The sequence below is a fragment of the Leucopleurus acutus genome, assembly GCF_964270905.1.
Source record: "Leucopleurus acutus genome assembly, chromosome: 1".
Lineage (NCBI taxonomy): Eukaryota > Metazoa > Chordata > Mammalia > Artiodactyla > Delphinidae > Leucopleurus > Leucopleurus acutus.
Window position 1 is genome coordinate 132,463,132 of NC_139142.1, and position 25,719 is coordinate 132,488,850.

At 44.4% G+C, this 25,719-nt stretch overlaps 1 protein-coding gene across 1 annotated transcript in view; it reads left to right on the top strand.

Annotated features, from left to right (window-relative positions):
• Positions 1-12,838: 12,838 nt before the first annotated feature.
• Positions 12,839-25,719, top strand: part of USP3 (ubiquitin specific peptidase 3) — a 94,753-nt gene continuing 81,872 nt past the window's right edge. The window contains exon 1 of the mRNA XM_082850350.1: positions 12,839-12,958. Coding sequence (XP_082706476.1) covers positions 12,868-12,958 — 91 coding nt within the window. The 5' untranslated portion in view covers positions 12,839-12,867. The remainder of the gene's footprint in view (positions 12,959-25,719) is intronic.

Genomic DNA, 25,719 nt, shown 5'->3' on the forward strand with positions numbered 1-25,719 from the left:
TTGATTGGGTTGTTTGGTTTTTTGATATCGAGCTGCATGAGCTGTTTGTATATTTTGGAGATTAATCCCTTGTCAGTTGCTCATCTGCAAATAATTTCTCTGATTCTGAGGGTTGTCTTTTTGTTTTGTTTATGGTTTCCTTTGCTGTGCAAAAGCTTTGAAGTTTAATTAGGTCCCATTTGTTTATTTTTGTTTTTATTTTCATTGCTCTAGGAGGTGGGTCAAAAAAGATCTTGCTGCGATTTATGTCAAAGAATGTTCTGCCTACGTTTTCCTCTAAGAGTTTTATAGTGTCCAGCCTCACATTTAGATCTTTAATCCATTTTGAGTTTATTTTTGTGCATGGTGTTAGGGAGCGTTCTAATTTCATTCTTTTACATGTAGCTGTCCAGTTTTCCCAGCACCACTTATTGAAGAGACTGTCTTTTCTGCATTGTATATTCTTGCCTCCTTTGTCATAGATTAGGTGACCATAGGTGTGTGGGTTTAGCTGTGGGCTTTCTATCCTGTTCCATTGATCTACTTGTGCTTTTTTAGGACTCACGTGAGTTACTGTCCGTTTTTCACTCAGTCTGTTCCTTTCCCCGGGAGAGGGGCCACGTGCTACCTCCCAGGGGTGTCTCCTTGCATACCAGCCTCTTTTGGACTTAAAGAGGATGGAGATCTTTTAGGGAAGGAAAGAGAGAATGCCTGCCTGCCTGCCACCCAGCACTCAAAAGAGCAGGCCGATCGAGCCCAAACTCTCATGCCTTGGATCTTCCCCAACTCCACCCCAAGAGTCTATCAGAGTGTGAATCTAGAAACCATTCACACGAGCTCCCCGTGGGAACAAGAAGCTACAAGAAGGCAGGCAAGGAGTAAGGGCTCTAATTTAAGATTAGAACACATAAGATTCACGTGTTCTAGTCAAATCCATATTTATAAAAATAAATCCAGATTTATCATTTTCAACCATGTGATGATGCCTGTTTCACACCACACCAAAACGTCTTTATGGGGCTACCGTAGAGAAACAGGATAGAAACCCTGGGCTGGGGATGAGGAGACCTGGTTCTCTTCCTGGCTTGGCTTCTTTTTTATTAATTTTAATTTTAGTTTATTTTTTCAGCTTTATTAAGGTATAATTGACAAACATATAAAACATATGAAGTGTCCATGGTGGTGATTTGATATGCGTATACATTGTGAACTGGTTTGGCCTCTTTAGGTGTCAGTTTCCTCATCGGTAATAGGGTGACTGGACTACGTGACCTCCAAAAGTCATTCAAGTGCCAAGATCCTAACCCAGGATCCTGTCTCCAAGGGAAAGACTGCCACCTGGCATTCAGATCTTCCCACCACGACAACTGTGCAAACTAGTATCACCCTCACCCACAGACACACAACACTGTCCTATCACAGGGAACTCAGTTTTGGACAGGCTGCTGGTGCACAGAAGGAAGTAGGAGGTCAGCGTATTCAAGGGAACTCAGCCCTGAGAAGAGCTGATGGCCCTGCCCAAAGTCTCAGGAGGCTGAAATGTATCAAAACTCCTATTTAATAATGTGCACTGAGAACCACAGGTGCCACGTGAAGGACATTGCTGTTCCCATCCCACCCTTCTCCACCCCACTCTAAATCCTGTCTCCTTCACCCGTTTCCAGGATGGCTGCCCCTGGAAACCAAGGTACAATCCGAAGGCTGTTTGGCAAGTGTGAGTGTCTCTGTGACAGGCGGGGCTCCCTGGTCCTCTAGAGTTCTGCCCTCCTAGGCCTCTGTCCCCCCCCCACCCTCAGTGCCAGAGACACAGTGGCCAAGTTCCTTTGCAAATGCCCTTTCTCCATGCTCCTGGCTGCTTTTCCTATTTCTGATTACTCAGGTTCCCATTAAAGTGTGGGGATGGCTTTGGGGAAATTCTCTAGTAGATGCTAATTTAGCATAAATGAGATTGGAGGAGCTGATTTCCTGGGAAGTGTCTGACTTTATTAGTTGGGAAGGGTGTAGCCCACCTCCTACAGGGCCTGGGGCTGCCCCCTTTTGCCAACCCTCCCCGCCCCCACTCTCTCCTCAGAATCCTTTCAGTCTTCGCCAGCCCCTCTGACCTCCTTGCAACCAGGCCCAGGTTGCAAGGAGGTCATTTTTGTCTTCCAATGGGAATATTCTAGTAGGTTTCTCCCCAGATATCCACTCTAGGGCGTCCAAGGCAAAAGAGCGAGCTTCAAAAATGTGTATAGGGTAAAGTTGGTGACCCATGTTTATAGGAACCTGCTTTATGAATGGCAAGAGTTACACGTTCTACACATATTATCTCAACCATTCTTTACCACTCTATGGGGTAGGCACTATTGTAACCCCCGTTTTACAGGTTTGGGACCTAAGCGGTTCAGAGAGAGTACATCGCTTATCCAAGATCACACAGTTATTAAGAGGTGGAGGGGCGCTCAAACTCAGTTCTGTCCATTGCCAAAACCAAGTCTCTGTCCATCAAGTCACTCACTGTCTTCAAAGGCCAAACATTTGTTGAGAACCTACTATGTGTAAAACCCTGGGGCCAGTACTATGATAAATATCCAGATGAATGAGGATGGGCAGCTCTTGCATTCCAGGGAGACAGTTTCTAACTGGGCGGTAGTATAAGTGTGAGGAATTCTGTTCCAAAGCAGACTGCAATAAGTGCTGTCTCTAAGGACAAGCAGAGTCCCATGGGAACGTGAATAAAGGAGGGAGGTTAATCCATGCTGCGTGTTTGTGAGAGAGGGGGAGAGAGAGAGAGAGAGGAGGAAAGAGGAGAGGAAGAGGAGAAGGAGGGAGTGGGAAAGAGAGAGAAAATATGAATGAGATGGGTGCTGGGCAGAATTTTTCCAAACATGGGCTTGGTGTTGCGCCCTCGGTGGGTTGGAGGGCTTCCACAGGCTGGAGTGAAAGAGGCCGAACAAAGAGCTTGAGCAAGAAGCCAGGGCGAGAGCACTGAGAATCTGCTCAGCCGTCAGGCCCGTGTGGTAGGTGGAGAAGCAAGGCTGGCAGGTCAGTCAGGACCAAATCAGGGGAAACTGGATGCCATGGAAGGGTCTAGGCTTGCTTCTGGGAGCAGTGGGCAGCTGCTGACAGCTTCTAATAGAGCACAGGCAGGAAGTGATGATGCAAGTTTGCAGTGAGATCTGGCAGTGAGAGGTGGGGATGTGGCCTTTGCGTGGTTCCTCCCTTCTTTGGCCAACGCCCACTGCCAGGCTGGCCACTCACGAAGAGAACTGGTTCCAGCCGTGCAAGCTCCCAGTCTTAGCACAGGCTGAGCGCAAGGCCCCTTCAAGGCCTATGGGAGGGGTTCAAAGAAGGGAGTGTCCTGATGTTTTTTTTGGCTGTCGGGGAAGGTGTGGTCCAGTAGGAAACATTGAGGGTCCTGGGGTAGGAGATGGCGGGCATGGGCAGGGGAAATGGAAAGGAAATGTATTCTGAGACATGGTGAAGTCTTTTCAACTCAGCCAAAGCAGAATAAGTGCCCTCACCCCTTACAAATTCAGGCTAATTTCTGACTTTGAAAATCTTTTTTAAGGAAGTACAGATGAATTTGTCTTTCAAGTGCTGTAAAAACTCAATGAAATCCAGAAACCAGTTGCCAGGCCATTCAATTCACCAGAATTATTTTTTTGATTCAGTTATAAGAAAAAGTGGTAAATGACTATAGCCAAGTTAATATCACCACGTTGGGCTTCCCTGGTGGCAGAGTGGTTAAGAATCCGCCTGCCCATGTGAAGGGGACACGGGTTCGAGCCCTGGTCCGGGAAGATCCCACATGCCGCAGAGCAACTAAGCCCGTGCGCCACAACTACTGAGCCTGCGCTCTAGAGCCCGCAAGCCACAATTACTGAAACCCACATGCCACAACTACTGAAGCCCATGTGCCTAGAGCCCGTGCTCCGCAACAAGAGAAGCCACCACAATGAGAGGCACGTGCGCTGTGACGAAGAGTAACCCCCGCTCGCTGCAACTAGAGAAAGCCTGCTTGCATGGCAACAAAGACCCAACGCAGCCAAAAATAAATAAATTAATTAATTAAAAAAAAAAAGAAATCAGGATGCAGTAATAACCAAAATGGGAAAATAATTTGAAAAAGAATAAATACCTGTGTATGTATAACTGAATCACTATGCTATACACCTGAAACTAACACAACATTGTAAATCAACTATACTCCAATATAAAATAAAAGATTAAAAAAAAATCAGGATGCATTTTCTACAAGATTAACGAAGAGTAGCCCGTGCTTGCCGCAACTAGAAAAAGCCCGGGAGCAGCAATGAAGACCCAGTGCAGCCAAAAATTAAAAAAAAAAAAAGCAGCTAGTTTAGCTCACAACTCAAGAAAGTGCTTTAAAAAAAAAAATCAGGATGTCAACCATAAAACTACCCACTGTGGATGACCACAGGCAGAATCAGCGGTGCACGTAGAAGGTGACAGTCTAGGACCCATTCGAGGGGTATGGGGGAGGCAAACCTGCCTCTGTAGCCATCTTTCTCCAGGAGAACCAGCTCATGCATCCTGCACACAGGAAGGGCCGAACGAGAAGCATGAAAAAATCCTTTTGCAGCTTCGCTTTGCACAGACTCTGGCAAGCGAGGAGCGCTCTGATGTCAAGAGCTGCCCAGAGGACTCTGTGTTGCTGGACAAATGTGTCACCTCTCTAGCACCAGTTTCCTCCTCTCTGAAACTTCTGGCCCTTCCAGTTCTCTCATCATTCTTCCCTAAGGGCTCTCAGGGTAATCTTCCACGAAGCCTTGCTGATTCTGAGCTCCATTTCCAGCCTGAAAGCACCAGCCGCTCCACAGGTAGCTGAGAAAGGCCAAGCCAAAAGGGCTCTAAAGCCCTTTCCTTACTTTTCCACTATTGTTCTTCAGATGGTAATAATGTGGAATACCTTTTTTTCTCCTGCTGCTGCCAATTTATAACTGGGTCAACCACAGCAGAGCTTTCTAGATGATGGAATTATAAAATATGCTTATAACCTTTGGTGTGATTACATAAATGCATAAATTATGGGTGTTGGCAACTTCAGAAAATGGTTCTGATCATGACATGTGGATCCCTGTTCTCCCTTTCCAAACATTAAGTATTTGGCTAAGGGAGACAGAGCAGGGGAATCTCCATTTTGGAAGCGGCTATTATTGTTCCTATTTCATAGACACAGGCTCCAGAGAGGTCAGGCTGCTGGCCCAAGGTCACACAGCAGGCCAGTGGCAGAAGCAGGACACCAGCCTGATTGGACCCAAAGCCTTGCTTCTTTACAGTGCATCAGACACCTCATGGAAGGGTCTGGGACTATGAAAATCTATGTTCTGGTTGGGTGAGAAATTCATTTTCTGGTTAGCTGGATATTCCTGATAGCTGAATTGTCAGGTTAGGTTAGGTTAGGAGGAGTGGGGGAAGGCAGAGATGGAGGTTCTCTAAAGCCTAGGATTCTTTTCCCCACCAAAATCCTACTTCTTAAAGTGTATGGGCCTCTCCCTGTCAGTGGTTTGCAAGCTCCTCATGGACACAGTCTCAGAGGTCTGGTCATGATTATGGTGTGGGGCAGTCACCTCTGCATTCAAATCTCTCCTATTTGGTTCTTCTTCTTTTTTAAAAAAATATTTATTTATTTATTTGGCTGCACTGGGTCTTAGTTGCGGCCAGCGGGATCTTCGTTGCAGCCTGTGGGCTCTTACTTGTGGCATGCAGGATCTAGTTCCCCAACCAGGGATCAAACCCGGCCCGCTGCACTGGGAGCATGGAGTCTTAACCATTGGACCACCAGGGAAGTCCCTCTCCTATCTGGTTCCACCTAGGTGTGTGCTGTGGTTTTCATTTGCATTTCCCAGATGACTAATGCAGTTGAACATCTTATAGATGTTAATAATTGTTAGTGGTACCCTTTTTTCCTCTGTCTTATCTCCCATCTTTCTGCGTCTTTGCACCCTTATCCTCTCTCCCAGGACCTGGCGAAATGCAACCCTGAAAGAGTCCCGAGTCCTGGGAACCCAGATTTCTCTATGATGGCAGTTCTCTGCTCCAGAGCGTCAGCTGCCCTTTAATGTCTTTCTGCCCTCCTTGCCAGCCTCACCTCTCAGCTTTCTACCTCCTTGCACATGACTCTCCAGCCAGACTGGCAGTCTCAGACCCTCTCTGAGTCTCTGAGCATTTGAAGGTACAGTTCCCTCTGCCTGGGATGCTATGACCCCCTCCCCCACTCTGCCTGGTTAACTTCTTTTTTAATTTTTTATTTATTTTTTAATATTTCAAGAAATTTAACCAGAACAAACGTAACGTAGGGGTAAAAAAAAGATTACAAAAACTTAAACTACATCTTGACAAAGACCTGTAGGAAATAATGTGCAAACCAGCGCTGGTCCCCAGAAACACTTTGCATTAACTTTTTTTTTTTTTCATACACACACCCTGTATTTTATTTTTACAAGAGATAAATAAACTGACACCAAGCATTGTAAATGGATGACCACAACAAAAGCAACAACGATTGCAATTACCCAACACGAAACACACTCATACTATGTCATAATATTGACATTCAGTCCAGTAATCCTCCACTGTAACAGGGACCTGGTTAACTTCTGTATACCATTCAAGTCTCAGATCATATGTCACTTCCTCCAGGAAGTCTTGCCTGATGCTTCCCCCACCCTCACCCACCAGCCTGGGTTAGTTGCCCCTTGTTTGTGGCTAAGTAACATCCTGTACTTCCCTTCATAACACTTATCACGCTGGGTTGCACTTGCCTCTTTGCTGATCTGTTTCTCTTGCTCCCTTCCTCATCCCTTTGAGGATGAGACTTTGTGTTGTTTCACTTTTATATCCCGTGAGCCTTGGGCATCAGTAATATTTGTTGAATGAACAATCTGGCCTGGATCCCTTTAAAAAGGATAAAAATCTGCCCTTCTGGCCAGCTATCCTAGAATCAATGATTTCAGGCCATCATCCTTCATCCCCCACATCAACCCTCCTATTTGACAAGGTCTCAAGGAAATGGACACTTATTGAGGGTCTACGGTATACCAAGCACCAAGCCAGGCCCTTTCTGTGTGAAGTCATTTTCACAATTTAAAGGCTTAAGACTCCATGTCTAGATGGCACTTTGAAATTCAGAGGCTCTGATGTCCAGTCAGTCAATGAACAAAGGGGAAAGGAGTGATATTACACTTTCCATCTTGACAGTGGCAAAGAGATGTCAACAGAGGGGGCCCCCATGTAGTGCAGAGCTCTAAGTCCCTGTACTTCAGTGCCTGGCACGTGGCAGGAGTGCATACAGTATTTGTTGGGTAAATGAACAAATGGTTGAAGAGGAAGCACAGAAAGAAAGAGCAGACTGGAAGCTTAGAAGACCCAACATTTCTTTCTGGACCTGGCCTAATATATTTCCCCCACGTGTTGATAAACAAAACTAGACACTGAAGTATTTTTGTCATGGGCAGCTGTCCACAGTGCCAGCCAAGGCTGATCCTTGTGATTTCTGCTCACTCTATTGACTAAAAATGACTGCACCCAGCTGTAAAGGGAGCTGAGAAATTTCTTTTCTGAAACCAGGAGGAAAAGAAAACAGATTTGGGGTGAAAAGTTAGCAGTCTCTGCTGCGGGATACAAGGACGGTCTTGCCTCTGCCAGTGTCACTGGGTGGCCCTGAGCAATCACAGGATAAATGGATGTTCACTCTGGAACGGTCCTTGGGGATCATCCAGATTCAACTCCCTGATTTTACAAATGGGAGACTGGGGCCCAGAGAGAAAAGTGACTCCTTGACTTGTCAAAGCTTTGTTTGGTGCTAGAGCCATTTGGTTTTGCTTAATTGGTCAGTGCTTTAGCTGCAAAGTGGGTCTTTAAACAAGAAAACCTTCTCATCTCCTTCATAAAAGTGCTGTGAAGTTCACATTTCAATGATAAAGAAGAAAGCATTAAAAGCAATAGAAAAAAGCAATACAAATTAAGATGTTGATGATACAATGATTGTTACAATGGTACTGAATATAAATGATCCTTTCTTTAGTTACTTAAAAGGCTCTTCTGTGTCCTGTGGTCCTTAAGAGTCTTCTTCCTTATTAGGAACTTCAGCTACCCCCATACAATACGGCAAAATTATTTAGCTGGCCATGTGTGTGAGGGGTGAAAACCACTTTTGATAAAAGAGCAATTACTAATTGTGTAAATTTATGCAATTGTTTATACCTTCTTTGAGCTTTAGTTCTTTCATCAGTAAAAAGGAAATGATAATACCTCCAACTAAGATTTGTTGTGGGGATTAAAGAAGAAATGAAAACCACTCGATATAGTATCTTGCACCCAGTTGGGACCCACTTAATGTAAATTTCTTTTCTTGCAGAGTTAGGGTCCTTTCTGTGAATACCTAGGGGAACATTACACACAATGATTGATGTAATTGCTCTTGAAAGGGGCACTTCCAACAACATTTAATCAATAAATATAATCTTTTCCCAATATCTTCAATCGCTGAACTCATTGCCTAGGATCTACAGTTGAAAAGAAAAGCATCTGCTCCCAAAGGAGACTGAAATGTAAACAGAAAAGCCCAGCACCATGTGACAAGATGCAGGAACAGAAAGAGTGATGGTGTGAGGGGAGGGCATAGAAGTCTGCTTGGTTGAGTGATGGAGGGCTTCCCTAAGGAGGCTGTATGCTTCATGGGGGAGGAGTTACAGCTGGGCAGGTAAAAGGGAATGGAGGGGGGAGGACACAGAGGTGTGAGGAAGCACATTGTCTATAATGAGGGAGCTATTTTAGATACTGCTAGAACCGTTTTTTTTTTTTTTTAAAGCTTTAACAAAAGAGAAGGGACAGGTGACTGTGATAGCAGTGGGTTTCCAATTTTATCTTGCCACACATAGGGAGCCACTGAAGAATTTGGGGCAGGGAGATAATGCAAAAGGGGTGAATGAAAAGAACTGGGAGAATGACAGCCAGTGAGGGCTGCCTGGCTGAAGCCCACACCCAGCCCCATCATTCATTTAATCATTCAACAAATAGTTCCTGAGGACCTGCCATGCACCAGGCTGAATTCCAGAAGCTGGAAATCAGGCAATGAACAGGACTAGCAAGGTCTCTGTTCTCGTGGAGGAGACTGACAATAGATAAACAAGTAAACAAGGAAGTATCAGATAAGTGCCTCTTGGAAATTAAACAAGGTGATAAAAGAGTCCCTGAGCGGCTTCTCCTCACCCTCTCCCCCTCCTTCCGAATACTCACCAAGCCTCCTCTTGAGTTTTCCAAGGAGGTTTTGCTCCTAGAAACATCTCTAAGGTAAATAATTAACCTAGCTCTCTCGGTGCTTCCAATAAGGCTTCTTCCCCTGGGCCTGGTCAGCTTGCAATCCTCGCTTCCGGACCACCAATTCTGCCAGAAGTCTCAAGTCTAAAAGTTAGGGGATGGTCATAACAACCTTGAGACCTGTCCTGATCATGGTTCCCTCCGCAACCTGTAACCCCCCACTTCGCCACCCCCGCTCCTGGCTCAACCCTCCCTCCTCCCTTTATATAGATATAGCCTTTAGAAGAAAAACATTTGATAGTGTGATTGAAATTGTGCATTCCTCTCCTCTGAAAAATGCAAACTTTTAAAACTCGTCCTCCTCTGCCGGCAAGAGCCGCCCTCCTCCCGCATCCCTACCCCCTGGGACTCCCGAGGGCTGGGCGGGGACTCTCCGAGGCGGCGCGTTCCCGGCACCCGGCACCCGCGCTGGAGGCTGGCTCTGCACCACCAGGGCTCACCCTTGTGTAAGTCAGAGCTCCTCAGCGCCGAAGGGATGTGGGCCGAGAACGAAAAAGAAAACGTAGTAATAAATGTAGCCGAAGAAACGAGGGACTAAAAAAGCAGATTTCCCAGTGTGCCCCGTGGTCTTCCCCCGTTTGACACATTTACTCACCACGAGTTTTTTTTTTCCAAAGAAAAAAAATTTTTAATTATGAAAACTTTCAGAGACACAGGAAACTTTTAGGTAAACCTAGCAAAAGTCCCAGGAGGGACTTCTGATTTTGCCCAGCTTCTCTGAACTGCCTGATAGTCATAGTTCGCCCTCTGCGGTCTATACCAGTCAGGGGGGGACTAGGTTAGGGGGCCCTGCTCGGAGGGGTTTTTATTCTACTTAGAGCGAGAAGACTTTAATAAAAACTATTTTTCCTTTCTTTTTTTTTTCTTCTCCCCTGGCAGATTACACCTTACAAGGTGTTTTCACATTCCTGATGCCGTTAAAATTATAAACTCAGAGCTGAAGGGAAATTTACAAATCAAGGGGGGGAGAAGGGGACGACTACCTGGCATATATTGGGCCACTTCCTAACCCCCTGCCCATGATAGACATTGCTAATCGATCACTCATTCATGACTGAACACATTTATTGGATGCCCTCCATGTTCCACATGTTATGTTAGGAATACAGCAGGAAACCAGACAGACTTCTTTTGCTACCCTTATGGACCTCCAAGGGGAAGACAGACATTAAACAAATAATTACGTGCCTGAAGAGTGTTTTAAAAAGGCAGAATATGGGGGCAGACAAGGGCATCACACACCTGGAGGTAACCTGGAGTTGGGGCAGGGGCAGGAAAGGCCTCCCTGAGGAAGTGATGTTTAAGCTGAGGTCTAGATGCTAAGGAAACTGAGTCTTTGCGAGGGTGCAAAAGGAACCGTTACATGCTAGGATAAAAGACTGGCGTGAGTTCAGGGCATGTTTCATGGCTAAATGAGGGGGCATGGATCGTAAATGGGGGGTAGGTTTCTGGAAGGAAACAGAGGTTGATACAACCAGGCCTTGAAAAAGAATCGGTTGATAGGAGGAGAGGGTTGGGACAGCCTGGGCAGAGGTCACATTTATTGTTTATCCTCCCCCTTCCTAGGAATTATCCTCTCACCTGCTGTCATTAAAAAGAAAAAAGCAAAAAGCTATAAATTATTGACTATCTACTACGGGGTGGCAATTCTCACGAATTCTCGCATCTTCCTTGAGAGATAAGTATTATTTTCCCAGTTTTACGGATAAAAAGGGCTTGGGAGGACTAGAGACACTTGCTAAAGTTGGTCACCAAGTAGGCAGCAGGGCTAGGATTTGAGCAGCTGCACTTTCCACAACTCGTCACTGCCATAAAACCTCAAGATGGCTTGCTCTAAAGCAGTCAAGTAAAACTTGGGGAGCAATCAAAGAGCACTGACAGAGGAACTGGAAATACTCCGGGAGTTGGTGAAGGGGGGGCGGGGGGGGAGGAAAGTGTGGGCAGAGAGGCCGCAGGTGAGTGGACACCGTTAGGCAGAGGAGTGCGCGGCCGAAACCGAGAGGTGGCGGGTGGTGGGGAGGATGGCGAGGCGTCCTAAGTGACTGAGAGGGCATCCCTGGACTGCTCCCGGACTGCACTGCGGGGAGGTGCCCTGCTCTAACCACTACCCGGCCCGGCCCAGTTAATCATTTCCTGACCTTCCTTCCTCCTCTCGCCCAGCCCGCAGGATTGCCACATCAGCCTCCCCCTCCCCCTACTCGCCTCCTGGCCCTGTTGCTCCTTCGCCGGGTTTTACGAGGAGCCTCAACTTTGAGGCAATGTTCGTAATAGCCCGGGACGTCCTCAAGGCCGTGCCCCGGAGAGATAGCAGGCTCGCTAGGATGTCGCGCTTGCCCTACCGGCCGCTGGAGGCTTGCCCTATCCTCTTTTCTACGAAGGGGTCAGAGAGGCGGGGATCCAATCCCGGCACGGATTAACCAATTACAGACTCGGTTTCCCCTGCGGTAAAAAGGAGGATGGTTAGAGCAGCTGGCGGTGTGGTGCGAGGTTTAAATGAGGTACTGTGTGTTAAGTGCCTGGTTAGGAGACAGTAGCAGGTGTTTAACAAATGTTAGCTCCCTTCCCTTTTTATCACCTGGTAACCGGGACCGCCCCGCTCAGCACACCCAGGTTAGTTACCTCATTTAAACTTACACTGGAGGGTGAGGTATGAATGTCCGACCACGTGCTCGAGGTAATGCAGCTGGTGAGTCACAGTGACCGGGTTTGAACCCAGATTCACGATCGTCCCCGCACTCAGCACTCAGGTGGCTGGCAAAGGCCACGTGTTCAGAACCTAGAACCCAGTCAGTATCGTACCTGCCGCAGGGAGCAGACCACTAAACCAGTACCGCTCTGGGACCTATGCATCCCGCTGGGCCACCGGGGGCCAGGCCCTTAACCTCTCTGAGCTTGTGCCTTCGTGTGTAAAATGGGGGCTGTCTATCTCCCCGGGTGGTTTTTATTTTCTTCTTCACACTTTCTTGTGTGGCCAGATTTTCTACCGCAGTGTAGTCCGGCCACCACACACTACGCAGGGTCAGTCTTCTCTGACTGTGAGCGCTCGCCGGGCCGGGGTAAAAGCCGCGGACCGGCCCGGCGTGCCCCGGCTTGGCGCCCCACCCTACCCGGGGCCGGGGGAAGCCGCGGCTGCCGGGGACAGCGGAGTTGGGAAAGTCACTTCCGAGCGCTGTCCGACGCTGGGCTACCAGCCTGCGAGCGCGGGGACCCCACCCCGCGGGAGAGGACAGGGGCGGGGCCGGGCCTGTAGGCGGGGCCTGCCCAGGGGAGGGGAGGGGCCGGCCTGGGAAGACGGAAGCCTCCAGCCTAGGGGTGGCGGCAGCACCCGGATGCCGGAGCACCACGTTTTCCGGAGCCGGGCTTCGGGAGACGGCGGGCGGGAAAACCCGGCGCCCGGAAGCTTTTGCTTTCTTTGACGCAAGGGCTCGGGACGCAGCCGCCGTCGGCCGAGCGCCCGGCGAGGAGCGACCCCAGGCAGAACCTTCGGAGTCCCTCCTCCGCCCCCTCCCCCCCCCCCCGCCTGGTCTCGGAGCCTCAGTCCTCCTCGCCGCCCTCCTCGTGGCCATGGAGTGTCCGCACCTGAGCTCCAGCGTCTGCATTGCCCCGGACTCAGCCAAGTTCCCCAACGGCTCCCCGTCGTCCTGGTGCTGCAGCGGTGAGTGCGGCCCCAGGCGGCCCTGCAGCGCACCCGAGGCCCCGGCTCTGCCGGGCCTGCCGTCTAGGGGCCGCGGGCAGTCGGCGCGCGGACTCGGGGAGCGGTGCGGGCGAGCCGGGCCCGGCGGCTGGGGAGGGGTACGCGGCGAGGCGGGCGGAGCGGCGGCGGCGGCTCCTTTGTTTCCCGCGGCCCGACGGTCCGGCCGGCGAAGGAGAGGCCCGCGAGGGATAGAGACCGCGGGGGCCACGAGCTCGTGGGGACGGCGGCGAGCGGGGACCCTGGCCTGCGGCTTGCGCCCCCGCGCCGCCCTGCAGTTCCCGGGGGTTGTGCTGGCCTGTGTCGCCGGGTCGGGGGCCGCGGGGGTGGGTGTCCGGCCCCCACAAGGCGGCCGCACATGTGGCGGGGCCCGAGTTGCGTCCCCTCCTAGACCGGACGGGAAAAGCGCCGCTCAGGGGCGCAGCTTTGTCTGGGCTGCAGGGCGCGCTGGGGCCCTTCGCTACCTGCCCCGGACCCGCTTCCTTTCGCTTCCCCCCATGCTCCGGCGACTAGATCCACGCCGGGCGAGCGGGCGCCGGGACCTCGAGAGGTGCTCAGAACTCGGGCGGCCGAGGTCGGAGTCTTTCATCAGCCCGGGAAGGTGAAGTTTGAAAACAGGCTGCGGGCTGAAAAAGCTCAGAAGGCTGATCGAGCAGCTGCTTTGGAGGGGCGGCTCGCGTTGCCTTTCAGATATTTTTGTTTGTTTGAAATTGCTTTGGGATTTCCGAGTCCATGTGCTGTAGGACAGTTATTAGGTTTATGTAATGCTTTTGCATTGCTTAAGCATCTTATCTCCTTCTGCCGGGCCCCTCGGAAGCCCCAGTGCCCTCTTATTGTCTGCTCGAGCGACTTAAGATCGCACCGGCCACACTGCTTTGATTACTTCCTGGTAGGGCCCTGGTGCCGCCGATAGAGTCTTTGTTTATAAGCTTTGAGATGATCAGTGGTAGTTTGCGTTGTAGTGTAAAATTTGAATTGTGCATTTCAAAAATCTTAAGTTCATTTGAAGAAATAAAAGGAAGAAAAGAGCAATGGTACGATTTAGCTGTGTGACATTTCTCATTGTGGGCCGGAGCTGGGAGGATAGTTTAGAGAATGCCTTGACACTTTTGACAGGTTACTTAAATGTTGATTATGTCCTTGGAGAAAAATCCAGGTAAGGCCACAAAGAAAAATGTACCCTGGGATAAGGAATGGAAATAACTGCGGTTTCCTTGAGGTCTCAGAGGTTTGATGCTTTGCTTGCCTTTGTAAAGTCAGATTGTCTTTTTCTGCATAAAGCCCGTGAAGATTAACCGGTTAATTGGTTTTATGGTGCAGTATTGCAGTTCTTTTATGAGGGTGTAGAAACTTACCTACGAATGTTTCTTCTACAGTGAATGTTGAGTATGAAACAACAAATAAGGTGTGTCAAATTGCTTTACGAATTAGTTGGTGTTGTATTATCTATAATTGTAGGTAGAGCTGTGGTGCTGTAACTGTAACCCCCGCCCCAGGGATTGAAAAAAAAAATGACCAAAGTAAACACTAGGAAAAGCATACCTCATGAGGAATGATGAAATTACTTCTCCTAATCTGTGGTGAACTACAGGGATAGATACAAAGCAGACAGCACACTTCTGGCTGTTTCTAGGTAAAATCACATCAAATTTTAAAATGGCCTCATTGGTCACATGCATCTAAAAAGGAAAAGAGTTTATGCAAGTGGCAGATATCCTGTTGTGAGTCAGTCTTGCCTTTGTCAGTCAGGGCGTCCACTTGAGTGTGGAAAAGAGATGCAGAAAATTGAGCATCTCTTGAACTTAAGTTAAATTGGAGCATAACTAAGAGGCTTGTGCTGATAAAAAGAACAAACTAGTATGTGTAGTCTTCAGGGAGGGGTGATTTTTTTTTTTTTACATCTTTTTTGGAGTATAATTGCTTTACAATGACGTGTGAGTTTCTGCTTCATAACAGAGTGAATCAGTTATACATATACATATGTTTCCATATCTCTTCCCTCTTGTGTCTCCCTCCCTCCCACCCTCCCTATCCCACCCCTCTAGGCGGTCACAAAGCACCGAGCTGATCAGGGAGGGGTGATTTCTATCCAAGGGCTAGGATGTCATCTTTGCATCTTGCAACGAAGTTTGTCTCTGACATTGCTTTGGGAGGGTGATTTTAGTCATGTGCGTGGATTTGTAGAACCAATAAATCTAGTTTTGCAACTTTATGTGGGTTTTTTCCTTCTCATGTTCTACGAGTTGAACCCATTTCATGTGGGCCTTCCGCTTTAACTTCTTGGCATCCATTCATTGATATAGTCTCATGTTTTTGTATTGAGTTTGATCTTGTTCTTGCCTGCCTGTTGTTTCAGTGATTAAATGATTATTAAAGCTGTGAGGGCTTCCCTGGTGGCACGGTGGTTGAGAGTCTGCCTGCTAGTGCAGCTTGAACACGGGTTCGAGCCCTGGTCTGGGAGGATCCCACATGCCACGGAGCAGCTGGGCCCGTGAGCCACAACTGCTGAGCCTGCGCGTCTGGAGCCTGTGCTCCGCAACAGGAGAGGCCGCGGTAGCGGGAGGCCCGCTCACCGCGATGAGGGGTGGCCCCCTCTTGCCGCAACTGGAGAAGGCCCTCGCACAGAGGTGAAGACCTAACACAGCCAAAAATAAATAAATAAACAAATGTGGGGTTAAAAAAAAAAAAGCTGTGAGTCCTTGACTAATTCATCCTCTTGGAGGGTTATGTATTCTGGCATTTATTCTCCAGCACTCTGGAATTTCTTCCTTCGTTTCTTTCTTTCTTTTTCTTTCTTTTTGGGTAGCCAGTGTGTGGAATAATGCGGTGGCCAAGTATTGAGTCTGATTACATTCTTATTAGGGAGGGGAAAATCTCTGTTTTGGCACTGGGACACTAAAATTAATGCCCTTGCCTTGTTTTCTTTGGGAGCTTGCAGTTACACCACAGTGAAATAGCCTTAAGGCAGCCAAGCAAATTGCAAAAGACCAACATCCTAGGCTCTCCTAGGTAGCAGTACATCCTTGGAAGGTAGTTCTGTTTCCTTGGAGCATCGGTTTCATTATGTCATCTGTTAAAAAAAAAAGCGGGGGTGGGAGTAACACTTCACATTTACTTCACAGGTTGTTGTTAGGATGAACAAGGTAATTTTTGTGAAAACTTTGAGAAACTCCAAACACTGTTCAAGTAATAGGTGGTATTATAGGTCAGAACAGCTTTATAAAGAGGACTCTCGATAAATATCTAAAGCCCCTTAGATAGGGCCTGGGATGGACTGGCTTTATGCTGAATTATGCTTTTCAAGGAGATATATTATTCAACAAGATTAGAGGTGTAAGAAGTAATTATACTTCACAATTAACTTGAGCTTCTTATCTATGGGAAGCCCTTGGTATATATTATTGTATACGTTTTATAATTGTGTACCACAGTGGTTCTCAAGCTTTTTGTCTTCAGGACCCCTTTACCTCTTAAAATTATTAAGAACCCAAAGAGCCTTTGTTTGTACAGCTTATATCTATTGATATTTGCTGTACTAGGAATTAAAACAAAAAAATTTAATATATATTTATTAAATCATTTACAATTAGCAATAATAATTCCATTACCTGTTAACATAATAGTTTGTATAAAATAACTATACTTTTCAAAGCAAAAAAATTGGTGAGAAGATTGGCATTATTTTAATTTTTGCAACTCTTGTGTGGCTTAATAGAAGACAGCTGGATTTTCATATCTGCTTTTGCATTCAGTCTCTTGAGATATCTATCACACATCATGTAGCTTCTGGAAAACTCCACTGCATGCTGGTGAGAGAATGAGGGTAAAGAATAAAAGTAACATCAGTGTTATTTATGAAAATAGTTTGAGCTCATGTACCCCATGCAGGGGTTTTGGAAACTCTCAGGGCCTCAGGATCACACTTTGAGAACCCACTTGTATACAATGATAGTAACAGTTAAGGACACCTGCTCTGATCAAAATAGCTTTAAAATATTAAAGAATTCCTTAAGGCCTTAAAACTAGCAACATTTATGTCTGTGTGGAGACTTACAGAGTTTATAAAATGTATTAGCTGGGACCATGGGGTCCAGTAGTCAGTCCCTTGCTCTCAAAAAAGTTACAGTCTAATCTAGTTGGGGAGAGATAGGAAACTAACTGGTTAGAAGATTAATCCATGTGTGGTTTAAGGTAAATGTTGAAAATAGCAGTCTCCTAATGAGGTAAAAGTTGATTTATGTCTAATTTTGCTAAAGGCATTCTCATATTTATTTATTTATTTATGGCTACGTTGGGTCTTCGTTGCTGCACGCAGGCTTTCTCTACTTGCAGTGAGCGGGGGCTTCTCTTGTTGCGGAGCACGGAGTCTAGGCGCGTGGGCTTCAGTAGTTGTGGCGCGTGGGCTCAGTAGTTGTGGCTCGTAGGCTTTAGAGCGCAGGCTCAGTAGTTGTGGCACACAGGCTTAGTTGCTCCGCAGCATGTGGGATCTTCCCAGACCAGGGATTGAACCTGTGTCCCCTGCATTGGCAGGCGGAATGTTTTTTTGTTTTGTTTTTTTTTTTTTTGCGGTACGCGGGCCTCTCACTGTTGTGGCCTCTCCCGTTGCGGAGCACAGGCTCCTGATGCACAGGCTCAGCGGCCATGGCTCACGGGCCTAGCCGCTCCGTGGCGTGTGGGATCTTCCCGGACCGGGGCATGAACCCGTGTCCCCTGCATCGGCAGGCAGACTCTCAACCACTGCGCCACCAGGAAAGTCCCTAGGCATTCTCATTTTAAATGAAAAAGTTTTAAATAAAAGAAACTAGGACATTCTCTCAAGGTTTTTGTTAAGTGCACATATCAGCGGTTATTTTCAGAAGCTGGAGGCTTGGGCATTTCATATTTATGTGGGTAAAAGAGTTAAACCAGTGGCAAAATACTGAGGAGAAAACCCAAATTGTTTAAAAGGATGCCCTAAACACAACTGTTTTAATAACTAAGGAAAGCCAAAGACTTCAAGTGTTTGGGTTAAGTAGCTGGTTAAATTGGAGATATTTTAATAGCATAGGCATGAGAATTTTTCCGTGATTAATTCTTCAAAGAGTTGAGAAGGCCTCTCTTTTTAAAAATAATTAATTAATTAATTAATTTTTGGCTGCATTTGGTCTTCGTTGCTGCATGCGGGCTTTCTCTAGTTTCTGCGAGCGGGGGCTACTCTTCGTTGCGGCCCGCGGGTTTCTCATTCCTGTGGCTTCTCTTTCTTGCAGAGCACAGGCTCTAGGCACAGGGGCTTCAGTAGTTGTGGCTCTCAGGCTCTAGAGCGCAGGCTCAGCAGGCGGATTCTTAACTGCTGCGCCACCAGGGAAGTCCGAGAAGGCTTCTTAAAGTTTCTAGTACATGCTTGCCTTCACGTTACCTAAGGAAAGTAAGTGTAGGGACTTCCCTGGTGGCACAGTGGTTAAGAATCCACCTGCCAATGCAGGGGACACGGGTTCGAGCCCTAGTCCGGGAAGATCCCACATGCCGCAGAGCAACTAAGCCCTTGCGCCACAACTGATGAGCCTGCGCTCTAGAGCCTGCGAGCCACAACTACTGAGCTCACGCGCCAAGAGCCTGTGCTCCACAACGAGAAGCCACTGCAATGAGAAGCCCGTGCACCGCAACGAAGAGTAGCCCCTGCTCCCTGCAACTAGAGAAAGCCCGCGTGCAGCAACGAAGACCCAACGCAGCCATAAATAAATAAATAAATTTATTTTAAAAAAAGAAAAGTAAGTGTAGATTAAGTAAATGTTTTGCAGTTTGGGGTGGATATTGGAGATAAAACCTTTTTTGAAGATCCATTTAGTAGGATAGTGTTCTGATTATTGATTCCTTGTCATTGGTAATAAATCTGTAGTTTGTGATAAAGCTTGCGATAAAGGTGAGAAATCCCGTTGATGGGATGATGAATTATTTTGTATCGTATTTCTCTCATAACCTGAATCTAAAGAAGACTCTTGTATGCCCAGTAGACTAAATTTTCTAGGTAGGACCAGTCATTTGTTCATCATATGGTCAAATGCGTTCACTGCATTTTAGTGATAACTCTGTATGAAATATTTATTAAGTGCCTAGAGTGTAATAAGACACTCAGTAAATATTTGCTTAATGAATGAAGGAACTTTTCTTCCACTTGGATGGTGGCTGGAATGGCCTTAAACTTTATGTTTAAAATAAATGGAAAGTAAGTGAGCTTCTCCCCAGAATGCTTTCACCAGTCCTCACTTCCAGTTTTTAGTCTGTAAAGTAAATTTTGACTGGATTGTGAGCAACTGACCATCTGCAATGTTGTTACCACAACGAATTTGTATTTGTTTGACATTCTGTGTTTATAGGTGGGCAGGTGGCCATTTTTAGTAGTAAATGTGGATGGGACAGTTAAAAATCAATGGACAGGTGATACTTTTTTCACATTAATTTTGAAGATTAACATTTGATTTTTATATGCTTTTCTGAAGAATTTAAACTTTTTTAAAAATAATATTTGTACGCTTAAGTCAAATGTAATTGTCTTTCTGGTTTTTCTGGCAGTATCCACCCCCAGTCCCAGCCCCCAGAACCTTAAAGCAGCCTAAGCATATTTCCAAAGTCTCTGAATAATTGGTAGTACATGTGAAGGACCTGGAATTTAGAATGTGCTCCATGTATTTGTTTGAAGAGGCTGCAGTCTAGGGATTCAGCCTAACATTTTTGCTGTTGTGAAGAAGTTTTGACACATGGATCAAAAGTTATTTTCTGATGGTATTCTTAGTAGTATACAAAGACTATCCTTGGCCTAAGCAGGAGAGAGGATGGGATTGATGGGAGAATTTGAACTCTGTTTCTGTTTCTTGTTATTCATTTATCCTCAAAATAGCTCATTCTCATCATTCTTTGCTTTTACAGCATTAGCCTTAGGCTCTTATACCATCCTTTTTCCTCTTTGAAATTCATGCAATTTCCTTCTTTACTGGAATATAATAGATTAATTTTGGATCCTTTAAACTCAATTTGGTAATACTTATGTTTTTCTAGTGTTTGTAGCTCAGTAAGCAGAACAGTGAGTAATTTAGTTTGTAGCTCATTAATTTAAATTCCTGTTTTAAAATTTAATTGAGTCCCTCTTCCATCAGGGAGTAATTTACAAATATCAGCGCATTTCCCCCAACCTACTTTGTTTTTTCTTTTTGAGCTATTTCCCCTTTCTTGAGCTGTATTGTATATTTTCCTTCTTTGAAAAAAAAAAATTAGTGTCCAACCTATGGGTTTCGTGTTCAACCTAGGTATCCATATAGACTTGGGTAGTAGTTTATTAACGTTTGAAGTGGAAAATATATACTGTTTAATGTATTTTAGTGTTTTCTGTTTATTCATAGCGCCTTTAAACGTGAGAGCAACTGCATTCTAGGTGTTTTAATAGAGCTTTCCTGGACAGATGGTTAGATTCGCAGCAGGGGCTAGTACTTTTTGGAGGGTTTATTTGTGATGAAGCTTACCTTGATTGACAGCTTAGAATGCTGAGAATACCATTAACAACAGGAACAGCTTGTTCATCTTACCTAGAATTGTTTTGTGCCAAGACCTCTCGAGATGCTCTGTGATTTGTTAACAGTCTGTTTTGAGAATGTAGGTAAGAGTAGGTATCTTTCACAATGAAAGGAAATTTACCTAAAAATTGTTCATTGCAGTTGTATCCTGAGATCTTTCCGATTGTTGAATGATCTTTGGCTTAGAAATTTGTAAACAGAGATCATCTTTTAACTGCTGTGAGTCTGCAGATGTTAGTACATATAGTAATTCCAGATGTTTTCTCATCTATGAGTTCTACTCAGTAGGAGGAGAGCTGAGAACAACATAAAGTAACTTCAAAGCAGTTGGCTAGCATTTAATCCTGACTAATTTAATTAACTACCCATCCTTGTAGTTTTTCCTGTTTCATAGATTGTGAAACAGACAAAGATTAACAGAGTTGCTCAAGATGCTTGGGGGCATTAGAGATAGCCCAAAGTTTAAATTCAAATACCATTCAAACCATACTTCTGGCTTGCCTTTGTAAAAGCAGGGTCTTTATTTTGTCGTCTAGTCACTTACTGCTTGATAAGTTAAAGGATTATAGATGTTTGGAAACATACTCTGAATAATTCCTTTGAAGAGTTTTGATGTGAAAGTACATTTTAAATTCTACCTTTTGAAAATAATTTTAGATTTCTGTTTTTTTTTTGTTTTGTTTTTTTTTTTTTTGCGATAGTCAGGCCTCTCACTGTTGTGGCCTCCTCTCCCGTTGCGGAGCACAGGCTGTCGACTCGCAGGCTCAGCGGCCATGGCTCACGGGCCCAGCCGCTCCGCGGCATGTGGGATCCTCCCGGACCAGGGCACGAACCCGTGTCCGCTGCATCGGCAGGCGGACTCTCTCAACCACTGCGCCACCAGGGAAGCCCTAGACTTCTGTATTTGATTAGCCCTTCCTCCCCCTGTTTATTGATTAAAGTGCCACCAAGTTGGAACTAGATTGTTAGTACAGTTGGAAGAACACTGTTTTTGAACGTCTGAATTTCGGTTCAGGTCTAATTTTTTTGTAGGCTGAAATTCACATTACTTTAGTTCAGATATCATGAGTCAGCCTTCTCTCCATAGCTATGGATAAAATGCAGTTAGCTTTCGGTTATTATATAAATGTGCTTCGCTTTTGAAGTTGTCCCCTCCCATTTTTTCATTTTGTTTCTGCTGGAGGAGATTCTTTTTGGAGGTGGGTTTGTTGTGGAGTGGGAGAGGGAGAGAATTCTTAAGGAAGGGAACTTTGCTTTTGCCTCTGGTAGCTCAGAGGTTATTTGAATCTTTGCTTTTAGGCAGGGTACTTTGTTGATTCCATCTAGTTATATTCTAAGATTTTCCAATTATATTTCTTGTAAAAGTTAATTATAGTCTTTAGACTGCAGGGCTTAAAACAGATTTCCCTCCCTTCTTCCCCCCCCCCTTCTTAAGACATACTGAAAATTAGGTATATATGTGTGCTATTTACAGATACATAAAATGCAGATAAGCTTAAGATGGCAGTTTCAGATTTTGAAAACTATTGTTGAACTTAAACTTGGACATTGGAAAATGAAGTTTGTAGTTGTCTTTGTGTTTATCTAAATACTTCACCATTAATCGATGCTAGCTAATTAGATTTTATAAGACTCTTTTGAGGAGGGAATTGAGAGTTTATTTTGAATATGAACCAGCTTGTGTCTTTGAAAAGATATTATAACCAACTGGATTTTTTCTGGAGACTTTGTACTTTAGGATTGAATAGCTCTATCAGTGGGCTGTTTTCCATTTTGAGTAGATGTTCTTTCCTGATATTTTTTTCTTTGTTCTAACTGGATTTAAGGCAGCCTTGTAGAAATCTGCTTGCCTGTTTATCCTTGACCTGCCCTGAAGACTCTTAATTTTATGGACTGTTCTTATACTATTCTCATTACCAGGAAGAGCAGGCTAGTGATTAACTGTCATGTTCTTGCAGGTTTAATTTAACTGATTGTAGGGTAGTACACTTGTTGATTTAGCTTCTGTAAATCTTTGTCCTTACTGACCACACTCAGGTTTTCTTTTTTAGATAATAGATTATTGTCCATTCCTTTGTCTTGAACATTTGTTGTACAATATTGGGATGGTAGGACTTTGGTCCAAGTTTGTGAAGATCCTGCTGAAATTTCTAGGGAGCAAGTTTTTTTTTGGTGATGGAATGTTTCCTTGGGATAATTGATAGTTAACATGTTAGAGATATATTCTAATATAATATTTTCGAAAAATAACTTCTGTATATAACTTAGACACTCTGGGGCCGACACTTATATTATTGATTGAGTGATTTGTACATTTTAGTGTCACACAGTAAAATTGAGATTAACTCTAGTTTCCATTTGAATTATTTTGAATGTTAATTGTGAGCTGTATTAACATTGGAGAAATTGTTTGCAACAACTGGCTCAAGCTTCACCTTATGTGTATGAAGTAGCTACCAAAGCTCAACGTTCATGCTGTGAGAATTTAATTCTAATTTAATTTAACTGCATCGGTTTCATTTCAGTTATTTCAAGTGTTTTGTTTGTGTATAGTCTTTTTAGAAACTCATTTAAAAAATATTTTTCAGGCTTTTTTTCTTTGAATAATTAATAGAGATTTTTGCGGAAACGTGGGTCCGATTTTAAAATTGTACCTATTGGTTGTAAAAAATTTCCAACTCTTGGTTTGTGTTAAATAATTAGAGCAGCTATCGGAGTTTACAGATTCCTATTTTCTGTAATCTTGGGTATCTAGCCCTTTAAGCAGAGTATAAGTATGTGCCCAGTTTGCTTTTTCTTTCCATTTCTTCCTAAAAAGTCCTGTTGATTTTAAAAGAATAGTTTTGCAGCACACCAGTAAATACAGCTGTTGTAAATTTCACACACCCCCATCCCCAACTTTGTGCTTTAGTGCCAACCTATATTATATACCATAAAAACTAGGAAAAGAATTGTACAGTGCAGATATTAAACCTCCGCTCTGAGTAAAGTCTTTGATAATAGGAGGTCCCTTAACCTCTTAATTGTTTCATTTATTTATGGGAGGGAGTGCTTCCTATAAAATATATATATATGCATCTTTTCTTATCTTGCATACACTTTTGTTTTGAAATAATAGTTGTGTGGTGTTTACATTTATGACTTGATTCATTTCTTTTGAAAATCCCTCTACTGTTTAACCATGGATTTGCTTATCAGGTTGCTGGCAAAGGCGTGGAATTGCATCAGATCTTGCTATATTAAATAAAGGGAATATTGGATGCCAGAATTTTTCTTAAGTGATTCATGGCTTTTGTGTTCATTCTGTGTATAGTCAGTTTCGTAAGGAAAGTTATTTTTGAAACAATATAAACCTCGGATCATTTTTCTGTAGTTATTTGTGTCTGGTCTTCCAAAGGCAAGAGTGGCCCATTTTGACTCTGATTTAATAATCTTCTTTGACTTCAGCAGTTCTAATCCTTCTCCCCACGACCCTTTCCTCTCATTTGGAGGTAGGGGCACAGTTCCAGTATTTAGCTGAAGACTGTAGAATAGGTAAGCATAATAGCATCATAAGGTGTTTTTCACCGAAGTAGGTCTGAACAAGTCTGGGTTTGTGACAGAATGAATAATAAAAAAATGTGTTCAGTACATTACAGTTTTAGAGAATATGTAGTTTCACATACATTATTTCCATATGCTGTTTTCATTTGACATTGAAAACTGATTTCAGAAATGCATTTCAAAATACAGTGAAATGCTTGAGCCAGTGAGGGGACCAGTCTTAGGATCAGAATTTGCCTCTGTGTAGGAAATCAGCAGGACCAGATGCCCTCTCTTTTCTGGCTCTGTAGGTATCTGGATCTGTTAACATAGATGATAAATTTTGGCCAGCTTTGAAATTACATTCTCTAGTAGAGGACACATACCATTAGCTCTGCAAATTAGCCTTGTAGTATACAGGGAATTCAGTAGGTGCCTGGCCCCAAATGATAAAGTGCTATTGTAATTTTTATTTCATGTAATAGATTATAGGCATTTTTTTTAAAGATTAAAAAAATGGTTTAGGCAACTTCATGAATTGATATGACTGTTATATCAATTTACCTTTTAAAGATTAATTCATGTTTTCAAAAAGTAATATGTGTACAGTTAAGTCATACAGTGTAGTATCAAAAGTAATACGTGTACAGTTAAGTCGTACAGTGCAGTATCAAAAGCAGTATGTGTACAGTTAAGTCATAGTGTAGTATCAAAAGTAATACGTGTACAGTTAAGTCATACAGTGTAGTATCAAAAGTGTTAAAGTAGAGCAGCAGCCTCCCTCCCCTCTCCTCTCAGCCCTTCTGTCCACAGACCACCACTTTCAGCTCTATTTAGCTTTCTCTGTCATGTTTACCTACATACTTCTAAGTAATACACTGTTATTTCTTAATTTATCCATTTTAGGTATCATCTCTTGACATCTTGCTATGGTAAATGAGGACATTAGTGTTTGCATTACCCTCCCCTCTGCCCCTCTCTCCATTTCTCAATATAACTAGACTACAGATTTTGATTAATATGGTGATTACTTTTTTTCTTGCCTGGCATTTTATTTTTCTTTGAGTTAATAATTGCCTTTTTTAAAAAAAATTACTTACTTTGCTTCTGTACATTTTCTCCCAAATGTAACCTATAAATCTATTAAACGTCGATGAATATTATTTTCCAAGCACTTAAACACATAATGTCCTAGTATTATTTTTTCCTGAAGCCTTCCTTCCCAGAGCTCTCTCGCTCCCATCTGAACTGACTGTTCTCTAGGCCCAGTCGACAGTTTTTATCCCGTGGTTCCCTTGCTGTTCTTTTGTATTAGATCTCTCATTTCCTGGATCCCAGGTCTTTCTCTTCCTTGGTTTATTAGACCATTTTGCTGGGGTACATCATCTAGCTCCCGTCTCAGGAGAGGCAAATTTTTGATCCCACGCAAGTCAGACACTTGTATTCTACCTTTATACTTGACTGCTTGGGTGACTATAGACTGTTAGAAAAGATTTTTCTCTTAGAATTTTGAAAGCAGTATTCCTTAGTTTTTAGGCTTCCAGTGTTGTTGAGAAACCTGATGCCTTTTTGATTACTGTTCCTTCATATATATCTTTTTATTCTTTCTCCTGGAAGCTTTTAGGATATTCCTTTTATCCTTGGTGTTCTGGAATTTCA